Below are 18,983 nucleotides of genomic sequence, written 5' to 3'. Positions count from 1 at the left end.
TATATTATACCTGTTATATAAATAGTGTAAAGCCCAATACACGCCTTCTTCTTGCCACTGCGATGTAAATAAACATCGCATCGTGGCTACATCCAGGAAAGTTGCAGCTGACACCTGAAAATTGACCATCTTTGACTTAAATTACATTCAAATCAATCGATTTTCTTCTTAATGTAAGTATTAATCTTCTAGAACTTACGTTTCCTTGTTTAGCTGTGGGTGCTTTCTCTGTTGAAGTAGGAGTGCCTTTTGTGGGACCACCCCCACCGCCGCCGCCGCCACTGTCCGATAAAGACTCTTTATCTGACGAACTGCAAATAATCATTTGGTAAAATTAATAATCATAAAAACCCTTACTCTTCGTATTCACTGTTATAATAAAGAGGAACGATTTGTATTTATGTATGAAACAAATAAATCCAAAAAATTATAATTATCCTTTCGCATTCTGGTGCAAGATTTAAAATATTCTTACTTTCTATATTTTGTTCAAGATATTTTTTCTCACCTCATCTTAGTTATTTGTGGCAAAGGTTTGATGCCTGGCAGTCCCGGCTTTGAGGGGTCGGTCTTACGCAGTTGGAAAATACTGGGATCCGCAGCGTACACTGTGTAAGCTTCTTTGACAGCACCACCGAAATTTTGCTCCGAAGGAAGCCGGTATATAAACTGGAAAAATGTGGTAATATTAGTTATTACTTTTAATAACTGATAACTGAGGCCTATTTTTTTAAGATTCAGTTAAATGAAAAGATTTTTTTAGCTTTGACTGCACTAAGGATATGAATAAAAAATTTGTATTTGCTTGAAGTTCCCAAGCCTGAGTCTTATCTTACCACATGTTCTTCCTCAGTACTAGAACTCTCTTCAGGAATAGTTTCAGGGAATATGGTGTCTTTGGGAGAAGACAGCCACGGTTCCTCCTCAGTGCTGGCCTGTTTTGACGTCACTTCCGACTGCGACATCGACACGTTCTGGCTGGGCGGACTTCCATTCACATTCCCACCACCACCTCCTTCCTCTTTCGACAGTTTTCCTGTAAGATCAAAAGGTTTTAGTCATAAACTATGCCAGTTTTCAAAAGTGTGTAATGTATAATTGTAAATATCAAAATGTATCGAAACCAAGCTTAATAGATGTAAAAAGGTTTTACGCATTCGCCCAAGGTTGCTAAATACATAAAGAAATTAGAGATTGGTCATAGTGGTAAATAAACAAACTCCAGCGGGGTCAGTCCAGGGGATGCAATCGCAAGAAATCATGTTAAGGAAAGAAAAGTACCATAAATTATAGTCGTTAGTAATAAAATTACTAAAGAGTAAAAGTATGATAGGTCTCTCTACATACGTCCCATAAACACGTCGCCTGGCTGGTGTCTCTTGGAATACTTGCCACCTAGAGGCTTGGGCTTTGGCTTGACCAGTGTGGTGAAGCAAGGGGCTTCCGGGTGCCTGAACTCCCACATCGCTTGCCACATCTTAAGGCCATTTTCTAACCGATAGTTGTTTGTGAAGTCAGACTCTTTCAGGTGGTGAGACAGTGGCGCAAACAGGAACACAAACAGCTGAAAAAAACGAACATGCATTCAAATACATATATAAACTTATTCATTCATAAAATTACAAACATACAAGAAGCTGTCATAAAAATAGTAGTTCAGTAATATTTACCGTCAAAGCAGGTATTGAAAACAGATAATGGAAAGGATTTGAGTAGTAGATTCCATTCTCATAGTCACTCTCAATGCATTCATCCGATGCATCAAGGAGGATCCAATGCAATGTGTACAGCAGCTTTGTTTCCACGTTCCCCAATGATTGCATGTTGTCCTTTACTCTAAAACAAACAATATAAATGATGATGATGGTCATGTTTAAAATACAATAACATCAAACATTTTCTGTGCACACAAAATACACAAAAGTGTATACTTAGTAAATAATTAATTAGTAAATAATTAGATTTCTTTATTTATACTAATAATGTTTATTTCAGAACATCTAGACTCTTGTTCAAACTGTTGATAACCTAGATTCTAGAGATTATTAAGAATAGCTTTTAAGAAAACGCCTACTGAAAAGAGTATTAATCTCTATTTTAAAGAGATTGCTATTGATTGTGTGTGATTTATACAAGAATTAAATTATATTTACCTGTTGTGCAGCAATGCTGCCAATGCATGCATCACATGGGGTAGGGATGCTTGTATAAGTCGCCATCGTGGAATGGACTCTATAGCTTCCGCTAAGCTGATGGATAGGCCGAAGCGCAAGTTCTGAACCAGAACTTTTTCAAACGACTGAAATTATTTATGGTAAGGTTTTTAAAACGGAAAATACATAAAAACACCTTTGTTTCGAACAATTGGTTACAGAATTAGCTATGAAATAAGTACTCATTCATTTAGTAATAAACAGAAAAGAATAATTAGAAAACTTGTTTTGAATTAGTACAAAGGTATTGATGAATGGATTTTTTAAACTAAGAACATAATTTTCTTTGAAACATATCTTACCTTACATGCTTCTTTGACTTCCTGGGTGGTTGAAACATAAAGATAAGAATTTTATTGGTAATTTGTGAATTAATTTGTAAATTCTATCTAACTTTTAGAAACAAGAAGGTAAACAAAAACATGTCAATGTCACAAACTGTCAAAATATTTTTTTAAACAAGGATCGGATGTTGCTATTAATTAAAAAAACTCTAAGACATTTCAATGAGATGTAAATAAATGAGACAAATGAAATGAGAAGAATATTAGCTTGATTAATTATTTACTTGAGAGAAATTATTGATTGAGTTTTTCCAAATTATTATTTTTAGTAACTAAACAAAGCTCGCGTGTCCCGAGGGACCTGGGGACGCGATTGAAACCGCGGGGCAAGCCTGTTTCTGATAAAACTATCACAAAGTACTGATATTTGACTGGTGTTATTTTGAACGTTAGGCAAATAAAATTTTAAATGGTGAGTGAGTATAGCATAAAGCACAACAATGTGATTACTTACATGGTGTCCAGGAGCACGTTGACAGAACTGCGTGTTATCAACAAATAAGTGACTTTACAATCAACAACAATTAAATACTACAAACACATAAAATTGTAAAATACAAAAAGATTTCCCGTACCGGGAATCGAACCCGAGCCTCCTGGGTGAAAGCCAGGTATCCTAGCCACTAGACCATACGGGAGTTGCTTTTCTAGTGCAGATACTGAGTACACAATGTGCAGAGTGGACAGGCTATGACCTCATAGCCAGATAAACAACCTGTTTTTACTTACAATAAAGATTCCAACAAAAACAATAAGGGGCACGTTTAAGTAGAGCGGTCAAGATAAATATAAATGTAGTGGTTTATAGTGCTCTAAGTGTAACGCTTATGGGCTTTGAATCGCAAACATTAAATTCAGACGTTTCCACAGAGGTTTCTTTGTTTCCAAATATTACTCCAAATATATACACTTTTTTTTAACATTTGGTATTAGGTACTGACAACATTCGATGGAGACCTATTCCGCACTAAATCGCGACATTTTGTTTAGGAAAAGACACCAACCACAGTTAGCCAGTGCTGAGCGTATTTACACATTTTGCAAACATTCAGATTTGGGTAGGCGTTTTCGAAATACATTATCTACACAATTTTATGATTGTCATAGAGATGTACTTACCATGCAGGCGGCATCGTGAACTTTTCCGAGGCGCGGTCTTACAAACGGGGTGGTTTGTCTCCAAAGGAATATTTGGACCGGAATCGGAACCACCTCCTCGGAATTGGGGTCTTCTTCGGACATGTCTTTGGTTTTCATAGCAAGGAAGGATTCCTGATACAACACATTCACTTATTTTGAATGGAGCTAATGTCGCCATAAAAATTAAGGCAAAGTTAAGATGATAAAAGCTTTGTGGTTCCAAGGCAGTTATTTAGCTAGGTAGGTACCACATTGTAATGAGGTTGATAAAACACTCAAGATTTTATAGTCAGCATAAATAAATTAACATAAAATTGAGACATCAGTTGCCTAATTGGAACAGTCAACTATCAAATTCAAAAAGGATAACTAATCGAATAGGCGACCATTTGAACCCGTAGGAAAATAATTATCTTACCTTTGTTAAACTAATGAACTTAAAAGGTGTTACATAATTAAAGTAGGTACCTACTTAAGCAAAACAATTCCATTAAGTACAGTTCGCAAACATACCTCACTTGCAGTAATTAACACATGGTTAGAAACTTATGGGAAGCACCACTGTTTACATCCTATGGTTGCACTATGGGGAAGTTAGGAAGGAAGCGAGGACCTCTTCCATGGGACGCGAGACTGGGAATGAGGTTCCGCGCAATTGTGACCAGACAGACGTATAGGGTTGGCGAAGCTAAGTTTTTCTTAATTTACCTACCTATGCGGTACGACACAAGTGCTAGAATACAGAAGCATGCTTATTGGACGAGACTAGGAGTAATTATAGCATTTTCCACTTAAAAGCACCTAGGTACGCACGTTTCACAGAAAAGTTCATGCACTAATGGTTGCACTCAGTTATTTTACTACGGTCATTATGAGTTGTTCTACTGAAGTCTATTTTTAATATTTGTGAAAATTGAATTACGACGTAATAAAAGACGAGTAAATAAACATATATTCATATATCTCCGTATAAATTGCCATTGTTGTCGTACCAACCCTATAAGGTTTTCAGCATTGATCTGTGCGCGCGGGTCGAGAGGCGGAGAGGCAGCCTCCGGTTGCTATAGAAACGCCAATATGGCTGCTCCCCGAGCAGCTGAAAATGTAGGGCAGGCTTTATTCAACAACTCTTGAAAAAATCTGATTGGATAGTGTATTTACATAGAACACTTGAGTATATTTTTTTCACAATGTTTGTTAATTAAAATGGAAAGGAAAAGGTGTTAACAAGAATGCTTCAGATTTTATAACGCTACATCTCAAATTCTAAGTGGCTTGAACCTACCTACAGTTCGTTGCTATGAGAAGAAGATAGGATAAATACCTACGTGTTTGTTACACAATCGTAGCCTTTAGTGATAATAATGTACCTAAAGGAAAATAAGTACTTACTTAGAGCTAGGTTCGTTTTAACAGTAAACTTTCAATTTGAAAAGGCTCTCGTCATCAATTAAGTTATGTATCAAACAAATGAAGCATCTACTCAACAAAATAAAGTGAGCTATGACTAAAGCTTTAGCAACCCTCGTACATGTAATTTATATGAAATGTCCCCAAATAAAATGGTAAACATAAAGACATTGAATTAACAAGATTGGCATAGATATCAATGTTCACTTTGCGGCAGGCAATTTACTTTATAAATAGAGACGGTCAGGGAGCGCCGGCACTAACAGTACCCATTTTGTAGATTGTTTCCGTTAGTTGTGTCCACATACATTGTCATTGTTTTATGCAGCCATCAGATTTTATAGCCAATTAGCCGATGTTGGTATCATTTATAGGGAAAAAGTCATAAATTACCTAGTGAGGATTAAAATAAAATCAATTGCATTTCATCACATTTAAATAAATCTGAAAATTGAAACATGAGAATTAGTGAAGTGAGTTGGTGAGTGAAACTAGGTGTAGGTACTCCGAGAACAATCATGAATATACCTTTTCCTACCGTTGCAAATATTTGAACTCGAATTCTTCGGACTGCTTCTGAATCCCAAATCAACCATCATGGTTAATTTGAGCTATTTCACTGTACAATGCGATAAAGGATATTTGACCACAAAAGCACTTTTCTATAAAGATTTAAGTATTTCAAGATGGAGCATGCTTTCCTAAAAAGCCACTGCTACTTCTATTAAGTCATGAAGGTAGCAATCTAGGTACAGTTATACTAGTAAGTTATTGGGTGTGCAGATACCTAATTATTAAAATAGGCGTAGTTTAGTAGTAATGAGTGATACACTTCTCAATTTTCATCATGCGTGTCATGCGCGACTTGTTACTCCATTAATAAAACTTATCTGTCATCCTGCATCAATCACTGTGCGCATTATTAATTGGCACAGGTATTTTATCTCGTTCGTGAGAGTGACTCAAATGTTCTGTTCATCATAATATTTTATCCAATTTGATAATTCTGCACCCCTTCTCTGATTTGGATTGAACTGAATCTTGGTTGTGGCCTAATTTTTATGCTTCGGGCACTAGTATCCTTTCACCAGCATATTCTTCTACATGTAATCTTGAAGTTGGAAATACTATATGGATGCATGGAGCATAATGTCATATCGAGGTGCTTTAGGTACTAATTTATCTGTTTGGGTACCTAATGCTAAAAGCCTGCTTAGAATTCAACAGTTCTTTCCGCGGTCCGTAGGAGCATGTTCTGTTCATATTCGTAGATACCTACTGTATAGCTGTTGCAAATGTCGTTCAACCAAAGAACGTTTAATAACGTTGCTGTGCCTGTGATGTAAGAAAGCACCTATTATTTTAAACTACACGGATCTTTGTATAATTCGTAACATTCCATACGACTCTGTTTATTACCGCCCACATCCAGTGAAGCAAGTAAAAATAATGTAAAGACATCACCTGCATTACGTCATTGCATGTCAAATGAATCACGTATGGTATGGAGTATATTTATTTTGTGCAATATCTTGCTCCAAAATGTATGGACTGGAGGACGGTGATTTAAATAAACGTTGTGTCAAAAGCACCAGTGTATTGTTGTCGCATAGACTGTGCAAAAGCTTTTGAGTTGTTAACAAAGCTAGGAACTAATTCTGTAACAATAGCTCTATTTATTTCGTGCCAATCGTTAACAAGAAGCTAATTAACGATGACGTCATTTTTACTTGTAACAATTGTCTTCATCGTCTTCGCCCTATAGAATTTCACATTGCTTCGCGCACCTTGTGACACACCTCCATTTCCATCTTTATTTATGGACTAACTCGTTAGTAGGTCATTAATTTTTTTGTTTGTTTCAAGACTAAAAGTGACTTATGACTTAAAACTATTTTTTTTGTCGTAAAATTACTAATTTTCTCGTTCATAACGGATACTCTATTCTGTGATACAATATGATTTCACGAAACTTCGACAAAAATAGAACGAGGTTGAAGTTTTCAAATATATGCAACATACTATAGCTATTGGCTGGGCGTTACCGAAATAGCGACGTTGTGTTTTGAATGGAAAACTGCTTTTTACGTAGGTATTTGAGGAACTTATTCGTGGAAGACTTTAAAAATATTGATACTGATATAAGTAATTTATCATAAGGTATTTTATATGAGAAGAGTAATAGGTTGTCGAAATAATTTTATTTTGAGAAACTAAATATTTGTTTCTTTTTCATCTTCAATTTTTTCATTTGATATTGATTTGAAACGGTGCCATTTAGTTTACTTCAGTAGAAATTACGATAAATGCAATAGCATAAGTATCTTAGTACAGAGCAGGGACGGCTATACTCCAATTGGGTACCTCAAAACTGCATTTATTTTGTCCTGTTGCAACAATATCGGCTTGTGTTTAAACACCACCCAAAAAAATACCTATTTTACTACCAAAAAAATTCTAAACGGTTACCAAAATGGATAAATGGTCACCAAATAACGTTTCGAAAAATATTATTAGATAAAACCATTTTTTCGTATTATTGACTACTAAAAAAATATATGGACGCCTTTAAAATACACTTTAGACCAAATATTATATATTGTCACTACTCAGATGTTACCAATTATGTAATATCCTCAGATGTTACCAATTATGTAATATGACTCCTAATTTGGTCATTTTTGTTAGACTAAAAAAGCTAACGATCGCTAGAATATTTCCCAAATACCAATTAATATACTGGGGTTCCCAAACGTACGTCGCTTATTTATTGTTATATGAATTTGTGTGTAACTCAGTGCGTTTAAAATGTAAGCACGCAACATGCAGCAAGCATGGCTTCTGTCACGGTTCCGGCGCTGCGGGGCTCCGGCGGTCCCATGCGAGCTTATCGTCGCAGATGGTTTTCACGCTCACCACCGCAGCTTCGGCTTGGCCGGCTGCGCCGGCCAGCCTCAGCCGCAGCGGCGAGCCTTAAAACTACCTGCGCCTCAGCTCACAGGCCGCCTCGCCCCTCCGCGCCTACGCGGTTTTGAATTGCACTCTAGGGGTAGGGCAGACAAGACTAAGTGGAGTCGGTTTTGCAGCGATTCGTTTTCGTCACTAACTTTGATTTTTGGTAGTAATATTAATCTTTTAGTTGGATAGAATTTGGTGACCATTAATCCATTTTGGGAACCAAAAATAATATGTGTGCGAGATTCGCGATTTTTCTGATGATATTTTATTTTTTTTGGATCATAATATTATATACTTTAGTGCCCTTTTAATAAAGTCAATTTATTTTTTTTTGGAGTTGTTTATTTTATTTGGTGCCTCAGCTTAGAGTCTTAAAAATATTTTTGGTGACCGCCTAAATTATACCCAACAATATCTACGTCTCTTAAACATTTTAAATGGGTATAATTTAGGCGGTCACCAAAAATATTTTTAAGACTCTAAGCTGAGGCACCAAATAAAATAAACAACGCCAAAAAAAATAAAATAACATCAGAAAAATCGCAAATCTCGCACAAATATTATTTTTGGTTCCCAAAATGGATTAATGGTCACCAAATTCTATCCAACTAAAAGATTAATATTACTACCAAAAAGTTATTGACGAAAACGAATCGCTGCAAAACCGACTCCACGTAGTCTGGTCTGCCCTACCCCTAGAGTGCAATTCAAAACCGCGTAGGCGCGGAGGGGCGAGCTACGGCGCAGGTAGTTTTAAGGCTCGCCGCCGGGGCTGAGGCTGGCCGGCAGAGCCGGCCAGCAAGCCGAAGCTGCGGTGGTGAGCGTGAAAACCATCTGCGACGATAAGCTCGCATGGGACCGCCGGAGCCGTGACAGAAGCCATGCTTGCTGCATGTTGCGTGCTTACATTTTAAACGCACTGAGTTACACCCAAATTCATATAACAATAAATAAGCGACGTACGTTTGGGAACCCTAGTATATTAATTGGTATTTGGGAAATATTCTAGCGATCGTTAGCTTTTTTAGTCTAACAAAAATGACCAAATTGGGAGTCATGGTATTACATAATTGGTAACATCTAAGTAGTGACAATATATAATATTTGGTCTAAAGTGTATTTTAAAGGCGTCCATATATTTTTTTAGTAGTCAATAATACGAAAAAATGGTTTTATCTAATAATATTTTTGGAAACGTTATTTGGTGACCATTTATTCATTTTGGTAACCGTTTAGAATTTTTTTGGTAGTAAAATAGGTACTTTTTTGGGTGGTGTTTAAACACAAGCCATTTTAAATTAATGTTTTACTGTATTCTTAATGGAAGTCGTAGATAGATGCAGGTATTTAAATATTTGTAGACCTGCACTGCGAAACGAGGTAATGTTGCACTTTCTAGAACGACTGCTACATTTTATACATACAATTGTAAATACCCACGCATTACCCTATCTACGTACCTAGATATTATGAAAATGTGAAAAAAAAACAATAATGACGAGGGAAATGAATTTGCACATTTTGAATTTATTTTCCACCGTACCTATAAATCAAAAATTAAACCTTAAACTTTTTCCTGATGAAGTAATCTTTTGGAGTAGGAGGCTAATAACTGCTGGCTGGAAAAGTGAAATAAAAAAAAACAATGTCATTCAAAACCGTCAAGATGATAAACAAGGAAGGTGTGTTCTTGGATTTAGAATTATTATTTATGTTTATAGATATTTATTTTTAGATGCTTAAAGCTACGATTAATACAATTACAAGTAAAACTATTACTGAAATTTGTTGTATACAGTCGACGGCGAGCAAGGCCGCGACCCACGAGTTGCCGCCTTGTTGGCAGTCCATCTTGTCAGCCAGGTTTTGGATGAAGCTTTTGTTATAGCAAACAGTGCTACTGAAACGGGTAAAAGTTTATTATGACTAATAGGTCAAAGTAAACCTTAGATACTACTTAGTAAAATATATTTCAACACAACGTCCGACATTAACATTCCTTCAGCAGAAACGATTGCAATAACATCCTAAAAGCCTTTTAGATCAGCATCAATTCGAAATGTAGTAAAGGCTAGAGATAATCTAGAATCTAGATCTAGACTATAAATTTCAAATAGTCATTCTGTCTCTCTACAAATAATTCCTTGAAGAATGTAGCAGGTAACCCTCTTGGCCTACCTAATCGTGAATGAAAAAAATAAGATCCTATAAATCAGAAACGTTCCTCTTTTGATGATATTTGGTTAGAGGAGTCTGAAAAGAGGTGGATTAAATTAGCTTCAATTTTGACCACAACAGGTGGTCAGCATTGGCGTTATCAGGCAATGTTGAAAAAAATTGAAAGTGATAAACAATGCGACGCTGATGATGAAGATACATCGTTCGAGGCGTCAAAGGGCGACAGTGACATCGTGAATGAAAATAAGATAGAGCATGCTGCCAATGTAGTTGCTACATCGACGCCGGAAAAAGTTACAGGTAATTTTACTCAGGTAACATTTCAGATGCCTGCCAAAGTATTTTAAGTGGCTGAAACAATGCCACTGATAAAATATTACCGGTTATTACAAATTCAGTAACAGCCTTACAGGATTTGTTTTGTGTATTGCCTTAACAAAAACCATGATCAACGTTTACACAATTTGATAAATGAATTTAGTACATATATTAAAGGAGAGGACGGTACTCTGATATAGACAATTCGACCCACCTTAAAGGCTTATTTATATTAAGTAGAAGTTTAGCAAGTAATTAGATGTCAACTAAAGGAGAATATATTTCAGATGAATTACAAAAAAATAGACCAGAGTCTAGTTTGATTGGTCAAGGAGACGAAGAACTTGATATTGTAAGGTCAACATAAGTATTTTTTCTAAAACAGTTGTTCTTATTGTTTTTCTGTTAATGGTTGGTACTATATATTTCTAGCGTCAGAACGAGTTAACCAAATCAACATCGATGTTTATCAATCACCTTTTTGACATGAGTGATGTTGAAAGGGTTGTAATATGCGACGAGACCGAAATTGTGCAAAGTACTGCTGAGCCCAGTGAATTACTTACTGAAGCAATGAATAAAATAATGGAGTCTTATGTAAACACTGCGTTGGCTATGACAATAGAACAGCCATTGCAATCGATAGCTGGTGCATTGCCGGTAGAGAGATCATCGAGTCCTGAGCAATCTGATTATTCGTTTTTAACGGATGCTTATGCCGAGGATATTGATAGAGATATAGCGTTTTATATACGAGATGATGGTGCTGGTGATACCGATAGAAACTATGCAGCGTCTCATCTGGTTCCTGCTGTACAAATAAGAGAGGTGTTATTTTCTCGCTTTTATTTTATTTAGCATTTCACACGCAACAACAGATTCATTTTTATCTACTATCTACTTTTACTACTTACTTTAAATATTGTGACATAAGTTTTCGAATACTTTTAGCTTACTGATGAAATACCTGAAAAATTGATCGAGAGCAATGATGTCGCTCGATATGAAAATGCTTATTTAACTTTAAATCGTGAGTATTATTATTATTATGTATGGAATGAATATTATTTTAATAGTATATAATTACGTTTTCTCGAATTAGGTGACTATGACCAAAATTCTGAAGATGAAGTTGACCCAATTTTAGAGGATCCAAAAGGCATGACTCTACAAGAAGTGGAGTTAATGACTGCCAATACATCCGATGAAAACTTATCGAATCGTCAAGATGAAGAACCAGAAACTTGTGTAAGTAATTTAAGATTTATTTCAGAATATTTCTTCAAGTCAATACTTTATATAATATTTCCTAATTGCAGCCAAAAATGAAGGAGTTAGCAGCAACGTCTGCGATTTCTGCAGCGGCAAGCGGATCAAAAAAAAGTTCATTGGTCAGTAGGTGTCGCTCTCAAGGCGCCAGACTTCTGGCTTGTATCCGAGGATGGTGGCGACGTAGGACACCTGGGAAACGCAAGGTGCGAGAATAACTGCTACTGTCTCTTGATGAGTCACCGGATTAAAGCTATCTCACGACATGACTACTTAGCGATGCGTGAGATGTTTTGTCACTGTTGATGATTATAAAAATAAAGCACTCCAGCTTTTCGTTTGATCTCGAATAAACTCAAACTATTGCAGGCATTACTCATCGCATAGAATTTGTAACCTCATTATATGTTGCCGCCCAAACCTAATCCTTTAGGCAACCAAGAGTCGAGTAGGATTCTAGTTTGTAATGATTAAAGTACTTCAGGATTGATTATTAACATAATTCAATTTATTTTGTTTTCGTTAACAAATTGAAATAAGATTCAATTGTATCTTTTAAGGAAAATCGAATTCCGTTTGCTGCACGCGGATTGTGTCCTTTATCTCCGGACGCAAGGCGTCGAGCTGCCAGTCTTTTGGATCAACGTCTCCTGAGGTCCCCCTCACCGACTCGTGCAGTTGTATGGAAGTTCAATACAGTGAACGAAGCGCTCGTACAATCTTCTCGATGGAAGGAATATACTTTTGACGTAAAACCTGATGAATGCGGCGAGTACTAATTTTCCAAAAATCTGTGTGTGATCAGACAAATTCCGTATGTTGTAATCCTGTTTCGTTTATCTCGTATGAATAAAGGTTTAAGTGACCATCTATATCTTTCATTGAGTTTTCCGCCATGATCTATGGCATACATAACTTATTTCCTACATCAAGACAAACAGTTCATTTCGGACATATTCTGAACACCTTCATTCCGCAGAGCGTATAACTGTGGCGATCCGATCGAAATAGTTTAGCATAAATGTAGATTTACCATTACAATTGGCGTTACCACGTATCCACACATAGGGCAGGTGGAAAATCTTTTCGTCTCTCTTACACCAGTAGGCGTTGTATGTGTTCGAAGACGCTATGGATACGGACCGAGTCCGCCGAAAATAGAACGGTCGCGGATTCCTGGGCTAAATCTCAAATATCCAGACGGGTGCGCCATCTAAGCCAGTTAAAACAGTCCCGCGAAAAGTTACCGAGCCCCACTTCTTGTCTGAACGTCTGCCAGTGAAGACCGGGAGGGAACCAACTAACACCACACAAAATGGTGAGTCACTGACGGCAGTGAAAATGTGGAACGGTGTTAAGTGAGAAAATGGACTGTTAGCTTAGCAAGTGATAAATACGTAAAAGTAAATACGTTTTTTCCTCGTGCAAGTTATTCCGCAGACCGGATGCTCGCGAGCGACTCGGATATCATCACTTCATCATCCGCAATAATATAAAATAGTGTTGTGCATATAACCAGTGAAAGAAGATGGTATCGTATAATCCGAATGCTTCTACACAAACCAAGCTGCAAAGCTGTGAATACACACCAACTAATACAACTACACTATGCATGGCACCTGTTACATACAAGGATTTAACGAAATATTTTTGGTAATTTTCAGAGCGACCTCAGCAAGAACGACGTTGAAAGTAAGTACTTTTGAAAACTTTATATTTTATCAGTTAATGACTAAGAAACTCTAACTTAGGCAAATTACTAAATGAAATGTATTTGGATGTTGTTTTAAATTTATTTAACTTTGATAACAAGACTAAATAAAATTGTATTTTTGTAAGTACAAACTTAAATGTCATCGAATGCCATGTTATGTGTCAGCATGTCTTAACATAATAAACGTTTAGTAACGGGACATTACATAAATGAAACGAGAGCGAGGAACATAACATCTAAGATTAGCATCGTTTCTCATAAAAGGTGCGCGTTACTAAGAGATGCCGGGCGGCAGCGCCAGTGGCACGGCCATGCTGCGCGCGCGCTGCGTTCCAAAATTAAACTATTGCGTCACGTGATCCCGAATCGCCGCCCGCCCAAACAGAGAAACTCCACTCAGATTTCACTGCAACGTGCTACGTATGTTTTAGCGTGGGAATCAAAGTATGCGTATATGTAGATGTAGGTACATTTTATGCAACGGATATCTGTCACTTCATTTACATTTGCAACGATAAATCAGCTGTCATTATCAAGGTCGGTAAATGATCTTGAGTCAGCTGATCCTTATGCACTTTACGCATGCGCCGAGTAATGAAGATCAATTCAATAAATCTTTGAGAGAATTTACTAAAATTCGTTGAATAATTTTAATGAAATATGACCTAGATAATTTAGAGGTTTAATTCAATTTTGAATTCAACAATTAATATTAATTAATAAATATTTTTATTCATATTAAAGTACATTTTCAATTTAAATTTTGTTGATGGAACCTTCAGTCGGTTTAATTTAGGGTACAGTTTCAATCGGGTTATAATTAGAATGTGACTCAGGAGTTCACACCGAATATATTGAAACGTATCGTGGAAAAGTATTATTCTTGGCGAAGAATGTCCGCCTACGCCCTGTTCCGTACCTGATTTATACTGAGCGTTATTTCGAGAACCTTCGTGAATATTAAATTAAATAATTCAATTTCAATTTAAGAAATTCGAACTAAAGTAAACAATCTGACAAACAATGATAAACTTTAACTTGAACACGAGAAGTTTGGAACGGCGATCAAGAATGGAGTATTTAATATTTAATGCAATTTAACAAAACTACATGGTAACATAGCCTGGCTTCGAGACTTTTCTAACAATATCTTAGTAATACCAACTTAATACAATATGAAAACAACGTAATATTCTTAATATAAAATTTAAAAGCTTAGGTTAACGATTTTTGTTGACAACATTCAGCATGAATGCATTTGTTGTGCAGGGGCATCCTTCGCCTTCTCCATCTACGACTTCGATGGCTCCGGCAAGGTCGACGCCTTCAACCTCGGAGACATCCTGAGGGCACTTAACTCCAACCCCACATTGGCCACCATCGAGAAGCTCGGTGGTACCAAGAAGAAGGGCGAGAAGCAGCTCACTGTAAGTAGCAATACCACCTCAAATGATACTGCCAAATAAGTATAGAGAGAATAAAACATATCTGTAACTTTGCATTTTTGCACAGTGTTCATAGAAAATTCTATGTAATCGCCCATTTTCAAACAAAGAAAGCTGTGATGAAAGCGGACAAGTTAAATAATGTTCTACATTCAAAAGTCTTTCTTTTATATCGGAGATACAAAAATTATGAGTTGCTGATGACAAAACTGTTTTTATATTTTCAGCTTGACGAGTTCCTTCCCATCTACAGCCAAGCAAAGAAAGACAAAGACCAGGGTCAGTACGAGGACTTCTTGGAATGTCTGAAACTGTACGACAAGAACGAGAACGGTCTGATGCTTGGCGCCGAGCTTACACACACTCTCCTTGCGTTAGGTAAGAATTATCTTATAGAAGAATTTTACCTGCTTCGTAACCTACCTTCCACAGTTCATTTAAATCTAGAGACAAATCTACTGTTTTGATGAAGCCCGTTTTAAATGAGTCATTGTTGTTCTTACATCCGTTGATTACAGTACGTTGTTGTTTATTTCGATCAGCCAAGCTATTTTTATTTTTTTGTGAGGCTTCAACTCGACATGTCAATAAGATAAATTGGCATCGACTTCATTTCCAGTTGGACGTGAACTGAAATCACTTGGCTAGAAGCCATTATGATCGTCGTTTCGAAACGATGTTTTTTTTGTGACATAGCTAATTTAGATTTTCGGTTTCTATGTAACCTATATTTTTAGGAGTAAAGGAGAATAGGAAATAGTAAACGTTGAATCGCTAGTGTTGATATAGTTATCGGCACGGATAATGAGCTCTCAGCGGAAGAGTGGGGATTGCTTTGCGCACTGTACACTTATGGAAATAAACCAATAAATCCCTTTTGCGCAGGTGAAGGTCAGGGATCAATATCCTTGCCGTTGATATACAGTATTTTGATATTTGTGATTATCATTGTCATTAGGTGAGAAACTGGAAGATAACGAAGTCGCTGAAGTCACAAAGGACTGCATGGACCCTGAAGATGACGATGGCATGATCCCCTATGCACGTAAGTATCAAATATTTTAAAGCTGTGTAAAATATTAAAATGTTTACATTTTAGAAGTATATGATCATGGTATTGTTTTTTGTAGAAGTCATGTAGGTACATGATTATCATGAATTACTTAATTTGTGTTACATTATCTTAAAAGTTTTGGAATGTTACCAAAGTATTTACCTACCTACCTACATATGTACCTTATGTTTACGTGCTCCTGAAAATGCGTAGATACTCCCAAGTTCCTTAGTTAAGCATTTTAAATACTGCATGATTATGACCACTAAAGTAGTATTTCCTAAAAGAATGACATCACAAAATTACCCATGTCGAAACATTATTTGTAAAAGGAATGAAAAGTATCAGTGCCCTTTGTCATTTGTCAACCCAAGTGTATGAAGCATGAGGGTCCTGGTCTTGTGTGTGTTCCCCTGTCTTACCGATTTTACATTTACAGCATTCCTGAAGAAGGTGATGGCGTAGAGGCACCACATCTCGTCATATCTTTAGTTATAAGATCGTAAGTTCGCCGACGTACACAAGTTAGCTATCGCTCTGCTCTGTTTCTTCTAACTACATATTTGTCTAATATTTAAAAGCTTTATTATAATTTTACAGCTCCACTATACTTCTATTGTTGTTACTTTTGTTACTATCGGTTTTATTGCTTTACATTCTATTTAATCTACTTATATGTAGTTCTTTCTTAGGACATAACCAGTGTCTAGAGTTCTATCAATCTTGACATCATTTTTCAACATGTCACCATGTAACTCATTTATCTGCAAATAACAAGTTTAACAACTTTCTTGTATGATTTTCTAATGCGTTTCTTATTATATTTTCAGCGTTCCTCCGAAAAATGTGCGATGGATGGCAGGGACCTAAGCCTAAGGGGGCGGCGGCGGCGGCACCGGAGGGCGAAGAAGCACCCGCGGAGGGCTAAATAGATCGCGCTTGCGCCGGCGTCTGCCCGGCGGACGTCGGCCGGCGCGCGCAGTCGCCGCGCCGCCGTCGCCCGCCGCGCGCCGCCCACGCCACACCTTTGGTGACATCGACACCCCGTATACGCCATCTTAGATACGGACTACCCCCTTTTTTATACGAATACAACATCTATGCACTATCGTTTTGTACAACTTTCTACCTATGACTGTACATACTAAAGTAAGATTAAATTAAACATACTGTAAACACACGTTGTACGTGTTTTTAAATTTATTATTATTTATTAAGTACGTTTATAATGACAAAAATACAAAAAACCGTAAATAATTTTATAATAAACTATTAAAAGTTCAGTTTGGTGTTATCTTCAATTAGTTCATTGTAGTCAAAAACAAATTCGAAATAGATGAAGACTTTGACGAATATTAACTTCAACTATTCAAACATTTGAAGATTTCAGCTGTAATTTTATTATATCAACTGATTTTGGATATTTAAAACAATTTATAGAAATATTATTGTTAAATTGATATATAATTTTAAACCCCTATCCTTGTCGCAAGACCAAAGTCAAATCAACAAAAAAAAGTTTAACGGGTCATTTTTCAATCACTGAATATCAGAGATACACGATTCCCTATAGGTTTTATCTAAAAGTGTTTATCCCAAACTAGAGCATGTGGAGTTCTACTACCACTTCATACCTACTTGAATATTCTTGAAATAATGCTTCCATATTTCTCGAACGAGCTGAAGAAAACTAGGATCTGAACATTTGGTGTCTGGAATGAATGTACGAGTGGATCCAGTCATTGATCATTATTGAGATTATGTCTATAGGGAATGAAAAACGATAGCAGCACAATTGCTAATAAGTACCTCTTAAAATAGTAGATGGAGAATAGAATAAATAAAAATTGAACTGAAAACAGGACTTCATAAATGTAAGTATTAAGTACTAGCTCTTTTCCACCAGTTAAATTGAAGTTCCGGGAGAACATCTTCCCGCACACGGATGAAATACAGCCTGTTACTTAGGGAATGGTCTAGCTTGCCAATAGTGAAAGAATTTTTTCAATCGGTTCAGTACCTAGTTATGGGGCCTTTAGCAAACTAAAAATGTTTTCGGTTTATTTGGTTAGTATATTAGTTAGAATCAGATGCCAGATAGGCAGAAATAAATATTAACATCGTCATCCTGAATATCGAGATTTGAATGAAGAAAAAGGAATCTGCTCAAAGAGTAAGTTGGATGCTGGTTGTTTTGTGAAGTATGTTATCAGCGCCCTGAGAAAAATTGATTCCAGAGTAAGAATATATTGTTCGTAGCAGAATACGGATAAAAATTAATAATCGATATGAACAATCTGAGTATAAAATTCATCTCGATGGGTTCAACCAGTTTAGGCTGAAAGTTATAAGACAATTTGACTATTTTCACAGTTATAAAATTATTACTTAATTGTTTAAAAAAAGTTAGCAATACAACGCTTTTATAAATGCACGTGCAAAACCATAATCTATCATGAAGTTCCAATTCATATCTTACGACTCTCGACTACATAATCTGATCAGTTCCATAGTTTCACATAATAAGTTACTATCATCAGAACTAAATAAAGCTGCCAATTTTCATAAAGCTATCCATGGAAGCCTTAGATTCAAGAACATAGTTACCTACATACGGGTCGAGCTAATAAAATAAAAGTGTGTTAATTACCATACACAAAATTGATAGATTTGCCGAATATTGCAAAATGGAGAATAGATTATTATCCAAGGCTCTCTTAGAAATGTTTAACAGATAATACTAAATCTAAGCAAAGTTACGTACAGCTTTACAAAATAATGATCTTACTGTCCATGCATCAATATTATTTATTGTTAGAAAGAACAAAGACTCTAGCGATAATTTTATTAAAAAAAAAACCCAAGTGTACCTTCATTCTAATTATTTTTTACATAAGTGTAGGTACTTCATTTAACCTTACCATAAAAAATATTCAATAG

General features: G+C 36.2%; 4 protein-coding genes and 1 non-coding gene across 7 annotated transcripts in view; 3 read left to right on the top strand and 2 right to left on the bottom strand.

Moving 5' to 3' along the window:
- The window catches only part of LOC110379728 (protein unc-80 homolog), a 29,326-nt gene extending 24,974 nt beyond the window's left edge, over positions 1 to 4,352 (bottom strand). The window contains exons 1-11 of the mRNA XM_064037723.1: positions 4,211 to 4,352; positions 3,677 to 3,829; positions 3,012 to 3,038; positions 2,516 to 2,536; positions 2,154 to 2,299; positions 1,671 to 1,836; positions 1,348 to 1,564; positions 837 to 1,036; positions 509 to 669; positions 200 to 311; positions 11 to 114 (exon numbers count right to left, since the gene is read on the bottom strand). Of these exons, the coding sequence (XP_063893793.1) occupies positions 11 to 114; positions 200 to 311; positions 509 to 669; positions 837 to 1,036; positions 1,348 to 1,564; positions 1,671 to 1,836; positions 2,154 to 2,299; positions 2,516 to 2,536; positions 3,012 to 3,038; positions 3,677 to 3,814 (1,292 nt within the window). The 5' untranslated portion in view covers positions 3,815 to 3,829; positions 4,211 to 4,352. The remainder of the gene's footprint in view (positions 1 to 10; positions 115 to 199; positions 312 to 508; positions 670 to 836; positions 1,037 to 1,347; positions 1,565 to 1,670; positions 1,837 to 2,153; positions 2,300 to 2,515; positions 2,537 to 3,011; positions 3,039 to 3,676; positions 3,830 to 4,210) is intronic.
- The window catches only part of LOC110378828 (trans-Golgi network integral membrane protein 2), a 160,185-nt gene extending 152,328 nt beyond the window's left edge, over positions 1 to 7,857 (top strand). The window contains exon 3 of the mRNA XM_064037842.1: positions 7,820 to 7,857. Coding sequence (XP_063893912.1) covers positions 7,820 to 7,842 — 23 coding nt within the window. The 3' untranslated portion in view covers positions 7,843 to 7,857. The remainder of the gene's footprint in view (positions 1 to 7,819) is intronic.
- Positions 3,124 to 3,195, bottom strand: Trnae-uuc (transfer RNA glutamic acid (anticodon UUC)). Its single transcript has one exon. It is a non-coding gene; the product is annotated as a tRNA-Glu (tRNA).
- A 1,860-nt stretch (positions 7,858 to 9,717) lies between the features above and the next one.
- On the top strand, positions 9,718 to 12,872 carry LOC110379945 (uncharacterized). The gene is made up of 9 exons (XM_064037774.1): positions 9,718 to 9,747; positions 9,864 to 9,974; positions 10,364 to 10,543; positions 10,849 to 10,913; positions 10,994 to 11,389; positions 11,513 to 11,591; positions 11,664 to 11,809; positions 11,881 to 12,036; positions 12,391 to 12,872. The coding sequence occupies exons 1-9, from the start codon at positions 9,732 to 9,734 to the stop codon at positions 12,607 to 12,609; spliced, it is 1,368 nt and encodes a 455-aa protein (XP_063893844.1). The 5' UTR covers positions 9,718 to 9,731; the 3' UTR covers positions 12,610 to 12,872.
- Positions 12,873 to 13,016: 144 nt separating this feature from the next.
- On the top strand, positions 13,017 to 17,326 carry LOC110379953 (myosin light chain 1). 3 transcript variants are annotated; one of them, XM_021339799.3, is made up of 7 exons: positions 13,017 to 13,148; positions 13,495 to 13,522; positions 14,814 to 14,971; positions 15,217 to 15,367; positions 15,948 to 16,034; positions 16,483 to 16,545; positions 16,874 to 17,326. In XM_021339799.3, exons 1-6 carry the CDS (start codon positions 13,146 to 13,148, stop codon positions 16,506 to 16,508), a joined length of 453 nt encoding a protein of 150 aa, XP_021195474.1. In that variant the 5' UTR covers positions 13,017 to 13,145; the 3' UTR covers positions 16,509 to 16,545; positions 16,874 to 17,326. The 3 variants fall into 3 exon arrangements, with proteins under 3 accessions (XP_021195474.1, XP_021195464.1, XP_049692912.1); XM_021339789.3 differs by lacking the exon at positions 16,483 to 16,545; XM_049836955.2 differs by lacking the exons at positions 13,017 to 13,148; positions 16,483 to 16,545 and adding an exon at positions 13,339 to 13,361.
- The last annotated feature ends 1,657 nt before the right edge of the window (positions 17,327 to 18,983 follow it).

The sequence above is a fragment of the Helicoverpa armigera genome, chromosome 14 (genome assembly GCF_030705265.1).
Source record: "Helicoverpa armigera isolate CAAS_96S chromosome 14, ASM3070526v1, whole genome shotgun sequence".
Taxonomy (NCBI): domain Eukaryota; kingdom Metazoa; phylum Arthropoda; class Insecta; order Lepidoptera; family Noctuidae; genus Helicoverpa; species Helicoverpa armigera.
The sequence above is the reverse complement of the archived record's forward strand: the minus strand, read 5'-3'. Positions and strand labels throughout refer to the sequence as shown.

Coding starts and splice junctions, on each gene's coding strand:
- LOC110379945 (XM_064037774.1), top strand. Junction 10,544..10,848: donor GACGCCGGAAAAAGTTACAG/GTAATTTTACTC, acceptor AATATATTTCAG/ATGAATTACAAAAAAATAGA. Junction 11,390..11,512: donor CTGCTGTACAAATAAGAGAG/GTGTTATTTTCT, acceptor GAATACTTTTAG/CTTACTGATGAAATACCTGA.
- LOC110379953 (XM_021339789.3), top strand. Junction 15,368..15,947: donor ACACACTCTCCTTGCGTTAG/GTAAGAATTATC, acceptor CATTGTCATTAG/GTGAGAAACTGGAAGATAAC. Junction 16,035..16,873: donor TGGCATGATCCCCTATGCAC/GTAAGTATCAAA, acceptor TTATATTTTCAG/CGTTCCTCCGAAAAATGTGC.